The sequence below is a fragment of the Onychostoma macrolepis genome, chromosome 25, assembly GCF_012432095.1.
Source record: "Onychostoma macrolepis isolate SWU-2019 chromosome 25, ASM1243209v1, whole genome shotgun sequence".
Lineage (NCBI taxonomy): Eukaryota > Metazoa > Chordata > Actinopteri > Cypriniformes > Cyprinidae > Onychostoma > Onychostoma macrolepis.
The window spans coordinates 24723176-24737622 of NC_081179.1; the positions used below are offsets into that span (position 1 = coordinate 24723176).

General features: G+C 37.3%; 1 protein-coding gene across 6 annotated transcripts in view; it reads left to right on the plus strand.

The window, feature by feature from the left end:
- The window catches only part of ldlrad3 (low density lipoprotein receptor class A domain containing 3), a 135099-nt gene that overhangs the window by 97299 nt on the left and 23353 nt on the right, over positions 1 to 14447 (plus strand). For 5 of the 6 annotated variants that reach the window (XM_058766553.1, XM_058766554.1, XM_058766558.1 and 2 more), the window contains one exon: positions 9269 to 9403. The exons of the other annotated variant lie outside the window; for it this stretch is intronic. In XM_058766553.1, coding sequence (XP_058622536.1) covers positions 9269 to 9403 — 135 coding nt within the window. The remainder of the gene's footprint in view (positions 1 to 9268; positions 9404 to 14447) is intronic. 6 annotated transcript variants of the gene reach the window in all.

Sequence of the window (14447 nt, forward strand, 5' to 3'; positions counted from 1 at the left end):
TATTTTTCCGTAAATTTAACAGATTTTTTTTTACAGTGTACGTTCTGTTATCACTTCTCAGCTTCCGTTAGTAAACAGCAAAATTACTTCCAATCCAGTTGTTTCAAACTCACTCAGAATTTGGATTCAGTTTAGAAAATGTTTTGGATTACACAGAGCATCTATACATATGCCTATCTTGGAAAACCATGCTTTCTCACCATCTTGTTTGGTCTCTGCATACCGTATATGGGCATGTAATGGTATACACTCAATTAAGGACCTGTATGAGGAGAATGTGTTTACATCCTTTTCTTCCCTATCTGCCAGGTTTAACCTACTCAATAGTCACCTGTTTCGTTTTTTTCAGACAAGACATTTTGTGCAGAAACTGTTCCCTCACTTCTCAAATCGTCCCCCAGAATATGCACTAGACAGTTTTTTCAATCTTAAACCCAGTGATAAACATCTTATTTCAGTCATTTTTTATTTAATTAATACTTTGATGCCTGATCTTTCAAAGCGTTTCAAAGAGATTTGGGAACAAGACCTCTCTATTCCTATTTCAGATGAACAGTGGTCATGCATCCTACCCAGTCAACAATTTGATCTCACAGTGATGTCACCATGAGCTCACAGGATACTCGTGATGAGGTCACAATGTGAGGTAACAGTGAGCTAAAAGTGTAACCTCACAGCGCCCTCACTGTGTGCTCATACTAATGTGAGGTCAAAGTGCACTCACTGCACAGAGACTAGGTACCCAGCATGCATTGCAGCATGAAGCTTTTGATTGTCACCATTGTTGAGATTCATACACCGATTCTTGATGTCTCTCTTTGTGTTTAAATGACATAGTAGTTCAAAATGTTTATGTCTTCTCATGCTTTTAAAATCCTTAATGAACAATTATGACACTGCTGGGGTCTGTACTGTATAATCACAGAGCTATTATTAAAAGCTTTAGATTAATAACTTCTCACAAAGACTGCATACTAAATCTAGGTGATGGTTGTGCTTTTATCATCAGTAACAAACCAATATCACCTGGTTGCAGTCTCTTTTTTGGTTTTCCTTGCTATAACAAATGTGTTTTTCAAACACAGTTACAGCAGCCCCAAAAAATATGATGTTATAAAGTCAAGGGTCAAGAGCCCAACTAAAGCAAACACTACACATTGATGGTAACATCAAACGAAACAATAAAACATCATCATCTAAATCTGTTGATTCTCAATTAGCGCTTTTGTAGATGTCTAACAGAAATAAGAACCCCGCTCATCTTTTTGAGTTCACAATGAGCTCATATATTACTCACACTGTGAGGATCACCATGTGAGAATGGTGTGATATCACTGTGATCATTGCGTGATCTCACGTGTTGACTGGGTTTATCGGGTGCACTCGTCATCAATCTGCACTAGGCATGGTTTGATACAATGCAAGGTACTTTACAGAGCCCACCTGACAAATGCACAATTATCAAAAATTTTTCCAGAAAAGAATGATGCTTGCAACAGTTGTCAACAAGCTCCAGCAGATCATGTACACATGTTCTGGTCATGCCCTCGATTAATAACCTTTTGGTCCAACGTGTTTGACACACTGGGAAAAGCACTTAATGTTGAACTGAGTCCCAATCCATTGACAGCTGTCTTTGGTGTTCTACCATACACTACTTATTCTAATGCTACTGTTCAAGTGGTTGATTTTAGTACTCTATTAGCTAGAAGGAACATTCTCCTTAAATGGAGGAGACTTCCCCTACTCACAATAGATGGATACAAGACATATTTTTTTACATTAAATTGGAGAAATTAAGGTTTATGCTTCAAGTTTCCCTTAAAACCTTCAGTAGCACCTGGGATCCCTTCTTGGATTTCATTAAAGGCTTGCTTTGTCTCTCTGATACAGATATAGATTCGGATAATACTTAAGAAATGCCTTTCTTAGTACACCTCAGAATGCTAATTATGAGAAAATATTATAAACGTTTTTCTTTTTTTTTTTTTTTTTTTTCTTTCCCTGTTAGGTTTTTTGTTTTGTTTCTATGAATGAATAAACGGCTCAAGAGCCCAAATTTTTTTGTTTTGTTTTTTCTTCCAGTTGATTTCATCCAAGGCTGTGGTTGAAGTCAGTTGTAGTTCTTGTGTTTCTCTTTTCTTCAGTGATGTTGATTGTCAACATCAGGTGTTCATTACTAATGCTCAATCATCATTTAATTAGTCACTTAATTATATCATTAACTTTGAGGACTTGGGATTTGACTTGAGACTTGAAAGGAATGTCTTGGTTCCTCCTCTGGTGAAATCAGCTGGCTCAGTTCATGGGTGGAAGAAAAATATGGCAGGACTTTTACTCTTTGGCCCCTGGACTTTCCACCTCTGCCTGCTAGTGAGCGGCTGACATCAGCTGGAGATCATGCATCGGTGCTCTACTGGTATTCCTGCGGTTCCCGGATGTGCAACGCTGAATTTTCTGCCGATTTTAACCACTGAATTTGTGGCAGCGAATTTGGAAAGTGAAGTAAAATGACCGAAATTTGCCTGTCGAATATTATACATCATATTTTTAAACAGATTTAATGTTTTGGAAGTGAATTCTGTAAGGTGAATATGAATTATTGAATTTTTAATTATGAAAATGTGTGTGAAATATTTTGAATTTAAATATTCACAGCTTAAATAAACAACTATGTTAAATTTCAGGACCTAAAAATACAAGCCCTGGAAATACAAGGCATTAAAATGCAAGCACTGTTAATTGCAATGCATCTTTTTTTTTTTTTTTTCTTCGATTTGTGGAATTCAGCATGCTTTATGTTTAAAAAACTATTGTCATTATTCTGCTTCCATACTTTTCAATAAAACATCTAAACCTCTGATAATTTTCAAAGAAATTTTGTAGATATATGACAGAAATAAAGTCAAACTGTAATGCTGTTTGTGGAGTTGTCTAATCATCAGAGGCGGACAATCCAGGGCTCAGAAAGTAAAAGTCTTGCCATATTTTTGTTCCACCCATGAACTCAGCAGCTGATTTCACCAGAGGAGGAACCAAGTCATTCCTTTCAAGTCTCAAGCAAGTCTCGAGTCAAATCCCAAGTCCTCAAAGAGTTAAAGATAATGAGATCATTATGTGACTAATTAAATGATGATTGTGCATTAGTGATGAACACCTGCTGTTATTGAAGATTACAGAGGATCAGATTTTGATGTTTTATTGGTTAAAATGATGCCACCATCATGGAGATCAGTGTTTGCTTTAGTTGGGCTCTTGACCCTTGTCTCCTCTGTTAGATCTCTGTATGTTTAGTTTTTGAAACCACAGTATGAAAAGAAAGCGTATACATTATGAATCAATTATAATCATATAATTATTTGAGCTCCTATGCTATTTAGACATATACAGACATCAAGAACCAGCTTATGAATCTCAACAATGATGACAATCAAACAAATTCTTCATGCTGCAATGCATGCTGGGTAACACCATAGTAAAAACTCCCATCATGCAAGGCAGTATGAAAAAATATTGTCACCACTATTGAGGATCATATGATAAGTGTTCATGACTAAAAGCCTGGGCTGATACAGTCTCCCCCAAATATTTAATCACTACAGTGGTGTCCGTTTAACCCTAATCCTTTCTTTGGGGTCAGTATGACCCCAGTCGACTTTTCTTTAGTTAAAAAATATGTTTCCCTTCATCTCAGTGGAATAAGATTTTGTTACTTTTCAACATTTTCTATCTGTATTCACATAAAAAAAATGGGCTTGATTCGGTTGTTCTGAAGGTATGTAATTGTTTTTACCTAATAAGGTCTTTGGGGTCAATATGACCCCAATTGAAAATTAATGGGAAATGCGAAAAAACCTATATATATTTTTTTAATTTGTCAAAAAATAATAATAAATCCAGCATAAGTCTGAAAATTTTCACACAGAAATGAAGGCCTGGTACTAGATCACAAATGCAATGTAGAAAAGACATGCACACGCACACACACACACACACACAAAAACACACACGTGTGACTGTAACAAAGAGCATTTTCTATAGAAATTGGCAAATAAAATCAATAAATTCTGCATAAATCTGAAAATGTCCACACAAAAAAATTAAAGCCGGATACTAGAGCACAAATGCAATGTGGAACGAGCATACTCACTCACATATGTACACACACGCAGACACACACACACGAACACACACACTCTCTCTTACACACATACCCACCATTCATATCTGCTTATTGCAGTTGTTGTTTTTTAGCTTAGTTTAGGTTTTTTTTTTTTTTTGGTTTTATTTACATTTATGTAAAAAAAAAAGATTTTTATTTTACTTTTTAGATTGAAATAAATATGTACGTGCAATCACGTTTTAGTGACAACTTGTGTGGCATTTCTGCAAATTTATGTGGCATTATAGCAAAAGTGGGCTCTTCAAAATACATCAAACAACAAAAACAAATTCTAAACTTTGGCAAAAATATGTATTGTAATGTATTTTATAATGTTTCAATATATACTTACAAAATATATATCAGAAAAGTTGTGAGAGGAGCAGTTGACCACTTCCAGACAAATGAATGGCTCTCTATGGGCCTCTGCTGGATATATATGGTCATTACACTATTCTTTCAAAAACTGTGACTTCTACAAGTTTTTTTCTAACCACCAGATGGCAGAATTGCATACCTAACACCTAGATCAATATCCAGAAACGATTTAAATTCAATTTAGATCATCATTTATGAGATTTATTCATAATAATTTAATATTTCACATGCAAGCTAATGATGTAGTTGAGAATTTTTGTGGTAAACAGGTACAAAAGTACTTCATATCTCCAAAAACACAACATTAATGTATAGATGAGAAGTTAACAAAAAAAATTATACATTATTTGTATGATTAAAAATTTATAATTTTTTTACAATTACTCTTTCAATTTTGGGGTCATATTGACCCCAAATACCAGTAGTGTAAACAGGAAATGAAGCCTTTATAAGGGTTAATAGATCTTTTTTTTTCGTAATTCAGTAATACCTGAACACCAGTCATAAAACCAAAGCAAGACCACTTCATGATGCTAGCAGAAAGTGTAAACTAATCTTCAACCTCAAGCTTTTAACTCAGCAATACACAAATGTTTGCTGTTGAACATTATTGCAACTGCTCAGAAGCAAGCTATTGAATTATTAAAAGGGTCAAGAGCCCAACTAAAGCTAACACTGATCTCCATGATGGTGGCATCATTTTAACCAATAAAACATTAGCATCTGATCCTCTGTCATTCTCAATAACAGCAGGTCTTCATCACTAATGTAGAATCATCATTTTATTAGTCACTTAATTATCTCATTAACTTTAACTCTTTGATGACTTGACTCGAGACTTGCTTGAGACTTGAAAGGAATGACTTGGTTCCTCCTCTGGTGAAATCAGCTGCTGAGTTCATGGGTGGAATAAACATATGGCAGGACTTTTACTTTCTGACCCCTGGATTGTCCGCGTCTGCTAATCATTCTCTGTAGTCTTATTTCAGTTGATTTCATCTAAGGCTGTGGCTGTTTGTCAGTTGTAGTTTCATTTCTTGCTCTTTTCTTCAGTGAATCTGCTTGTCCACAGCAGCTGTTCATCATTGGCTGAATTCACTCATTAGTGTTCATTCTTTCTGTCAGGTGGACTATATTAGTAAACTCATGTAGGGAATAGTGAATGAGGGTGTAGGGTGTGATTTGAAACAGCATCTGAGTGTCGAATCTGAGCACTTTTACTTCACAGGGCTGCAGAAAGATACTTTGGTAACACTTTATTTCGATAGTCCACTTTAGACATTCTACTAACAGTAAGTAACTTTGCAACTACATGTCAACTAGCAGTCATTAACGTATTAGTAGACTGTCTGCTTAATATCTTCTAACATTTTATTTTTATGGGTCCACAACATACAACATACTGACTATCAGAAACTTTGCAAATACGTCAACTTATTCTACTAACCCTAAACCTACCCTACTGAGAGTTAGTAGACATGTAGTTACAAATTAATGAGAATTAGTTGACATGTAGTTACAAAGTTACTTATAGTTAGTAGAATTTCTAAAGTGGACTATCGAAATAAAGTGTAACCGATACTTTCTCAAAAACAACAAATATTACCCAGAATGCATTGGGGTTTTTAACGGGATTTTACTGTTGTAATGAAAAAACAGGATGTTACTGTCAGAATACGGCCATTTTTTTACAGCAATTTTTTACAGTGTAGAAGTGGAGATACTGGAGAGGGGAATAATGTGTGAGCGGGTCTCTGGCTGTGGTTTTTCCGGTGGCTGTGATATGTTGTCCTGGCTTCCCCGGCGGTTTTCCAGAAAGTTGTCCTTGGGTGCTGCGTCTTGGAGCTGTTCTACAAGGTCACAGTCTGTCTGTGATGAGCTCTGTGGGCAGGGCTCAGCCGGGATAGTTTTCATGAGCGATGATTGTTACAGCTGCGTGGCGTTCTCATTGTCTTTGTGGGATGTGTCAACCACGTGATGACTCAGAAGCTGATATGAAGTCCTGTAATCACTCATATTTTGTCCAGGGGTGTGTGTGTGTGTGCCATTCAGGTTGAGTGGATTGGCACACACTACTGAAGGATGGTGGAGTAATAAATAGATATTGTCCTTTAGCACTCTTGCACCAAGTTTGTTTGGGTGGAGGCCATCCAGTTTAAACAGTTGTTTATGGCCCTAGAAAAGATTGAAGTTGTTGATGAAGTTGACTCCTTTTATACTGCAGGTTCTTTGTAGCAGTGGCGGCTGCTGGTCTTTCAAAGAGGGGAAGCTCATTTTCGGCCTACATCATAAAAATTGTCCATTTATTTATACGTAAATTCTGCCCTACGTTCCTTTTCAAGAAAATGCTCTGTGACCCTGTTGTACCAACTAGGCGTCTTTTCCAGTGACGCTAGCCTAGCCTACTGTATGAATGAATGAATGAACAAACAATCTAAAAAAAAAAAGATATTAAACTCGACGGAGGAAATGTAGGAATTAGGTTAAACTGAAACAAGCAATGTGGTGTATAATAGGGTTGTCACGATACAATAAAAATGCCTTACGATACTATACCAGCTTAATTTATAATTCAATTCTACAAAATGAATCAAAATTTTATAAATAGATGTAAGTTAAAACAGACAATATTATTCTCTGAATACTTAATTAATGTGAATTGTAGCATATTTGCTTTATGAGATGAACATAATTAATCATAACGAGTTGTTATCAATATTCATCTTCAGGAATTAGCTGTAGCATTAATAGTACAATAAAATTATTAGTTTGTCCGCAGTACGGACCCTTCTATTGACTCTAAGGAAAATTATTTCTCTGGCCACAACAAATAATTTCCTTACTGAAACATTGCTCCCCGAGCATGTAACAAGACCGGATGTTAAAGTGACCTCGTTCTGAGAGCTGCAGACACAGACAACCAAGTGTGAATACTTATGGATGTTTATTAAACTACACTACAGGGGAACATGCAACATCGAACTAGACACAGACATACACACATTAAACATAGATGCCAATGCAAGGAAGGCATGTAGAGAGAGAGAGAGAGGGAGTGCTCGCGCACAAGAGACAGTGTAATGGCAAGATTTAGACATCAGCTAACTACAACCTGTTAAGAACCATCAGATAATCACATCACCTTAATTAAAAGGGGGCGAAGCCTAGAAGCGCATCTAAGTAGTTAACAAGCGGTTACTTGCATAGGTTTTGTGGGTGCTGAGTAAAGCATCCTGGCACATGTATAATGCGTAGATTCCTGGTGAATTCCTGTAGGAGTGAAAGCTTTGTCGTTCCAGCCATGGGTTGATTAGTCCGAAGTGAATCGACAAAGTTACTGAACTTAAAACTGCCAGAAGATCGGACTCCCCCCGGAAGGGGAGTCGTGAGTATTCCAAGGTGATAAGTGTCTCCAGGGCCCGAAAGTAACGAGAAGCGTTGCCTTTTCGGTGTGGTAGAAGTTTTATCTGGTTTCCCTGTAACACCCATTTTGGTTAGTTTGACCAATAACAAGGCACATAGTTTCAGCGGGAAAGTGTTTCATTGTCCCACTTGACACCTCATTTGCATGTTTTACGACTGATCTGGAGACTGGTGTAATTTTTCCCACAGTACAGTAAAAATAGTGTGATGCATTTCACATAGTGTACATCATTGTGTGAGGAATAAAGAGCAGATCATTTTTATATCAAGAAAGAGACATCTAAAAGGTATTAAACCAGAGATACATTCATACACCTGAATATGAGTGTTTAGAGCTTACTAATACGAATAATGAGTGGTAACTAGGCTAATATAATAAGGAAACATACAAACAACACATGCATATACCAGATACATTTGTAACTGATTCATTATGGTCTTAATAAAGAAAATGCCTCTATGTGTGTGTGTTATTTATCTTGTAATCATGGGGGGTAGTCCACTAGTCAGCCAGGCCTGGTACCGAGGGTCATTTAGTTCTCTTGGAATGTGTTTGAAGTCCGATCTAAAGACAAGATAGTCGATCTGTTTAGCATCTTTTTGACAGTGGGGGGGACAACCCTTGGCAATTAGCACCCTTATAACGGTAGAATGTGGGGCCAGGCTGTGAAATGTCAAAAGGCTAAAAGGGTCTCTTAAGACATAAAGTCCCAACAACCATCAAGGATCATAAGCAGATGTTACAGAATGAATGACTGGCTATTGTTATCCATGAAATGATTTAAACAAAACTCATCGTAGCACTGCACAGAAGAAATAAAAAGGCAGTATTACATACAAATGCAATTATTTTATAGTAAAATTAAAATAAATGTTTATATTTTTATTATTATCATTATTTGTATAATTTTCAAACGTAAAATCAGCGAGCATTTATTTTGGCGGGTTGCCGGCAAGTAAGTAATTATGCGCTTCCGGGTTTAGCGCTGCTGTTGGAAGAGCGTCAGTGAATGAAATTTCACAGACAGTTTTGCTTTGAAAACGGCAGCATGTAGCCTAGATCACAGCAGCAGTTTTAACATTAAGTGACATGACATCTGACGCACAGATGCCATTGGCACATGCCACTATGCTCAGTGACACTCCAGTGCCACGTGCCAGTGGAGAGTGGCATGTGTCACTAAAACCTGTGACACATGTCAATGGACTGCGTTTTGTGTCACGGACATTGTCGCGGTGCGTGTGGCATTTTCGGTAATGACTGCCACCTGCCACCTATCACCTATCTCTCTTCTCACTCCACAGCTGCTAATCCTCTGGTGTGTTCATCTGCACGGTTCCACTGTGACAATGGACGGTGTGTAGATCGCAGCTTTCTATGCAATGGACAGGATAACTGTCAAGATAACAGTGATGAAGAAAACTGCCATTCAACAGCAGGTACAGGCATACACTACCCAAACACGTTTGCATGCACCTGATTAAATGCATGTTCTGAATAAATTTTAAGATGACTTCACCAAAAGGTTTATGCTTAAATTGTTTTAATTGTATTTCCAGTGAAAAATCTTAATGTGCATAAATGTTTCTGTAACCAGAGGTCAAAGGCTCAGCTCCCAAGAAATGCATGAACTGCTAAAGTGTATGCTTTTTTAGTGCTGTATAAGTTAGGATAAATTTGTTCATTAAACGAATAACTGAATATTTTAGTAAAAGTATTTTTAAAATGTAAGGATGAATAAATATCAGAGTTTGTCCTGGCAAACTTTACTGTTGGTTTTACAAAACGTCATAACCTTTAACAAAAACACATGAGATCCTGACATACTGTATTAGACCATATCAGAACCCCTAAAGACCCCATCAGATTACTCCAGACCTTATTAGACACATTCAGGCCGCATTTACACTGCATGGTTCAAGTGACCCAATTCCGATTTTTTCCTCCCATGTGGCACAGATTGGATATGGCCCACGACCGTGTCAGCAGGAAAAAATCACATGGATTCCGATCGGTTTCAGGCCTCATTCATATGTGGAAATAAATCAGATCTGAATCAGATACGTGCATTTGCGCCTGCCGTGTAAGTGGACAAATCGGATATTCCCCTGTAAATGCGACTCCTAAGTCATTGAAAAGGGAGTTTTTTTAAACATTTCGCGGTACAAAAAACCTGTAAAGAATGAAACATCTTTAGTTGAGTAGCAGAGTATTAATTTCGTTCATTTGTGTTAAATAAAAGGCGATTTGACGCTGAAATGTGTTGCTTTTGAAATCACGCTGAGTGCTCGCTGCCGCTGTTGTTAGTGATGACAGCTCGTGCACGGACGAGCGCTTCAGTCCCGTTCGTTCCATTGAAATCACAAAATAAAATGCACACAAACAAACCCCTCCTTTGATATACAATCACTGATGAACGCATTTGGTTTTAATTACTAAAAAAACACAGACGATGTGACATGCTTCTACCACCTGAGTATTATTCCACTCGCAAGCTTTCAGCGGAGCTGCGTACATCACTGTCCTGAAGAATTGTGCTAGGATATATAATTATTTTGATGTAGCTATAGATGTAACTATTCCATTAAAAACGTTTCTATATGAATTCCATGTCAATAAATTAAACTCAATGTACTATTCAAATTGATTTGTGATGTCATATGCTATTTTTGGCTTGTTTCACCAAGTGCAGTGTAAAATGCACACATCGGATATGGGTCACTTTTAAAAGAAATGTAAGCACGTCATCCAAAAAAATCGGATATAGTCACAAAATCGGAATTGGTCATCAAGACCTGCAGTGTAAATGCAGCCTCAGACTCTTAAATGTATACTTTCAGTGCTGTAAAAGTTAGGATAAATGTGTTCATTGAACAAATAACTGAATATTTTAATAGATATCTAATGGGGTTATTACATTTTTTCCCCCTAAGAAACCACTTTAGACACACATAATTACCATCCTCTGTTGACTGTTTTTATTTCTAGCTGTTTTTATTTCATTTCTAGCATATTGTTAAGTGTTGCTATCACTTTCACTACCTTATTTTTGATTTGGCTGTAGAATGCAGTTGTCACTTCCATATATTACTGAAACGTGTGTGTACAGAACAGGATTAAAGGGATAGTTCACCCAAAAATGAAACTTTGCTGTTAATTTCAGGCTTTCCAAGATGTAGTTGACTTTTTTCTTCAGTAGAACAGAACATAAGTTTTGGTTTCACTTTATTTTGATGGTCCCTTTAACACATTCTATTGACTATAAGTAATGTTGCACCTACATTTCTACTGACTCTCATTAGAGTGTTAGTAGTGTATTAGTTGACTGGTAGGGTTAGGGTTAGATTAAGTTGACACGTTCTTGCAAAGTTACTTATAGTCAGTAGAATATCTGTTGGGAGACCAACACAATAAGGAGTTAGTAGATATTAAGTAGACAGTCTACTAATACTCTTATGAGAGTTTGTTGACATGTAGTTGCAACATTACTTAGTGTCAACAGAATGTTCAAAAGGGACCATCAGAATAAAGTGTTACCGAAGTTTTAGCTGAAACCGTGGTGCTTGGTGATCATAAAATGCAAATCAGTGGCTACCTGTTTTAGAGAATTTAAAAAAGCAAATCAAGGGACTCATTCCATCACTGAATCTCTGGATTACAGGTAATAATTTTGTAAATAATGTTCGGTTTTCTGGACAGTCTGATCATTTTGCTTTTTCCATTACTAAAGGTGGTATTGGTTTGTTATGGATGATACTAGCACAACCATCACCTAGATTCAGTATGCAGTCTTTGTGAGGAGTTATTAATCTAAAGTTGTTAAGGCTCTGTGAATATACAGTATAGGACCAAGCAGTGTCATAATCGTTTATGAAGAATTTTAAAAGCATGATAAGACACAAACTTTTTGAACTACTGTGTCATTTAAAAGCAAAGAGAGTCATCAAGAATCAGTGTATGAATCTCAACAATGGTGACAATCAAAAGCTTCATGCTGCAATGCATGTTGGGTACCTAGTCTCTGTGCAGTGAGTGCACTTTGACCTCACATTAGTATGAGCTCACATTGAGGCACTGTGAGGTTACACTTTTAGCTCACTGTTACCTTACATTGTGACCTCATCACGAGTATCCTGTGAGCTCATGGTGAGATCACTGTGAGATCAAATTGTTGACTGGGTAAAGATTGTGACAACCAAAATTACCAAAGTTCTGTGCACTGTGTACAGACATCTGCACATCTGCAGACATCCACACACACCGTCTGCATGCAGCCATCTCGGGAATTTCCTGTTTCAAAGAGAGGCTCAAAACAATTCTCATACCTCATATCCCATATAGTGAGCAGAATTGCAAAAGGCCCTCTCTGTTCTGTGAACATGACATTTTGAGTGGATAACTCATGTTGTTTAATCGATTAACGTCCTCTTCCTCTCTCTTTCTGTGGATTTCACCAGCATGGTAACTTGATTCAAATCACCAGCCTATTCCGACTGACAGTACATTCTTGAGTACATTCACTTCACTTGACAAAATGCGTTCAGTCAGAACACCAACGTCATCACTTATATAAAAGTTATTGTGAATGTAATAATATTTATGTATTCCAATATGTGCTCTCTTGGCATAAATATTGACTTGAGATGATGGTGGTGGTTCTTCTTTCCAGACCTCTGGGGCTTTGATGTCATTGTGAGGATGGAAAACCAAGAAGGTGGTGTTGTATTTGAAATGACAGGGTGGCATGCGTTCTCGCCCCATGTGTAGGCACATTCTGCTTTGATCGTAAGTTAATTTTTTTGCCCAATGCAGTTCACATTCTGTGATGTTTGAATGTAAGAGCAGACCTTTTTTCACAGCAGAAGCCTAGAGAATGGAGGTTTTGTTCTCAGGTCATGGACCTGATTTGGTAAAAATGAGGTGACTTTGTTTGTTTCTACCAAGACTTCACAGTGTCCCATTTGATTCTTTGTCTCCTCCAGCACCTCTGGGTCTAGATTCTTTAGCAAAGAAGTTAAAGTTGTTTGATTGGGGTTATGTGGTGGCCATTGCAAAGGAGCTTGTGCCTATTAATGGTTTATCTTTGAAAGGCATTCCATTTTGTTCACGGGGTAAGATGGTTGAAACATTGCAGCTTGTTCTCAGCTTGAGCTGAGTATGTCCGTTTCTGGCTCAGCGCCAGCCAAAGCACAAACACAGATTAGAATTTAGCAGTTGATCATGTGATGCACCGAATGTTCTAATCACACCGGTGTGATTGTACGAAACTAAGTGTTAATTATCAAAAGTAAAATATTATTTTTGTCTTTTGAAAGCTGAATTCAAATATTTTTGGCTCAAAAATCTGAGAGGGCACAAGCCCCCTTACTTTGAATGGGGATGACACCTGATGGTTCCCATAGCCTTACCTACTATTGCAGCTTCTTATTCTTTATTCATGGAGCCCCTGATACGACCACCTCCTTTGTTTTTTTCCCATGTTGCCTCCAGCACAGATGTTCATCTTTAAATGCTCGTCTTGAAGATGAACCGAATTCAACTTGTTTGGCTCAAATGATCACTGTGTACATGATTTTGAATCTGAACTTTTTACTCCATACAGCACTACACCTGCCAGAGACTTAGGGGTTTGGTTTGATAATAATCTTAAATTTGATAAACAGATAAGTGCTGTGATCAAGTCCTGTTTTTATCATCTTCGTCAGCTTCGTCGAAGCCATTTTTGTCTCATCTCGGTTGGATTACTGCAACTCTTTTGTTCCTCAGTCATGTTTCAAGTCTGCAGTTGGTTCAGAATGCAGCATCCCGGCTCCTTTGTGGGAAACGTAAACATGAGTCTATCATACCTATTTTGATCTTATTGCGCTGGCTGCCAGTCAATCAGTCAATATAGAATCGATTTTAAAATTTTACTGTTCGTCTATAAATCTCTCCATAATCAGACTCCACAGTACCTATCTGATTTGTTGCATCAATACACTCAGATCTGCCGATGCTGGTTTACTTCAAGATCCCAGGGCAAGACTCAAAAACAGGGGTGATTGTGCTTTTTCTTTTGTTGGCCATAAGTTGTGGAATAGTCTCCTGGTTCATATCAGATCTGCCTCAACTTTATCTATTTTTAAGTCTACTCTTTTTTTTTTTGTGATCAACTTTTTATTTTTCCAAATCAACAAAACAACATCCACTGAAACAAACAACAGGGAGGGTGGAACAAAACAACTACTATTGACTTCCAGCCACAGCCTGCAAAACAACTGAAGATAAAAGACATTAAATCTCTGAAGATCTCAGCAGAGGAGGATTAAACAACTCCACAAACAGCATTACTAGCATCATTATTACTAACCAGACTGACTTTATTTCTGTCAGATTGTCTAGAGAAGCTCTTATTGAGAAATACAGAGGTTCAGATGTAGATGTTTTATTGAAAGTAAGTTTGGTTTGAAGTCACCATTATGGTGAATAACGTTTGCTTTAATA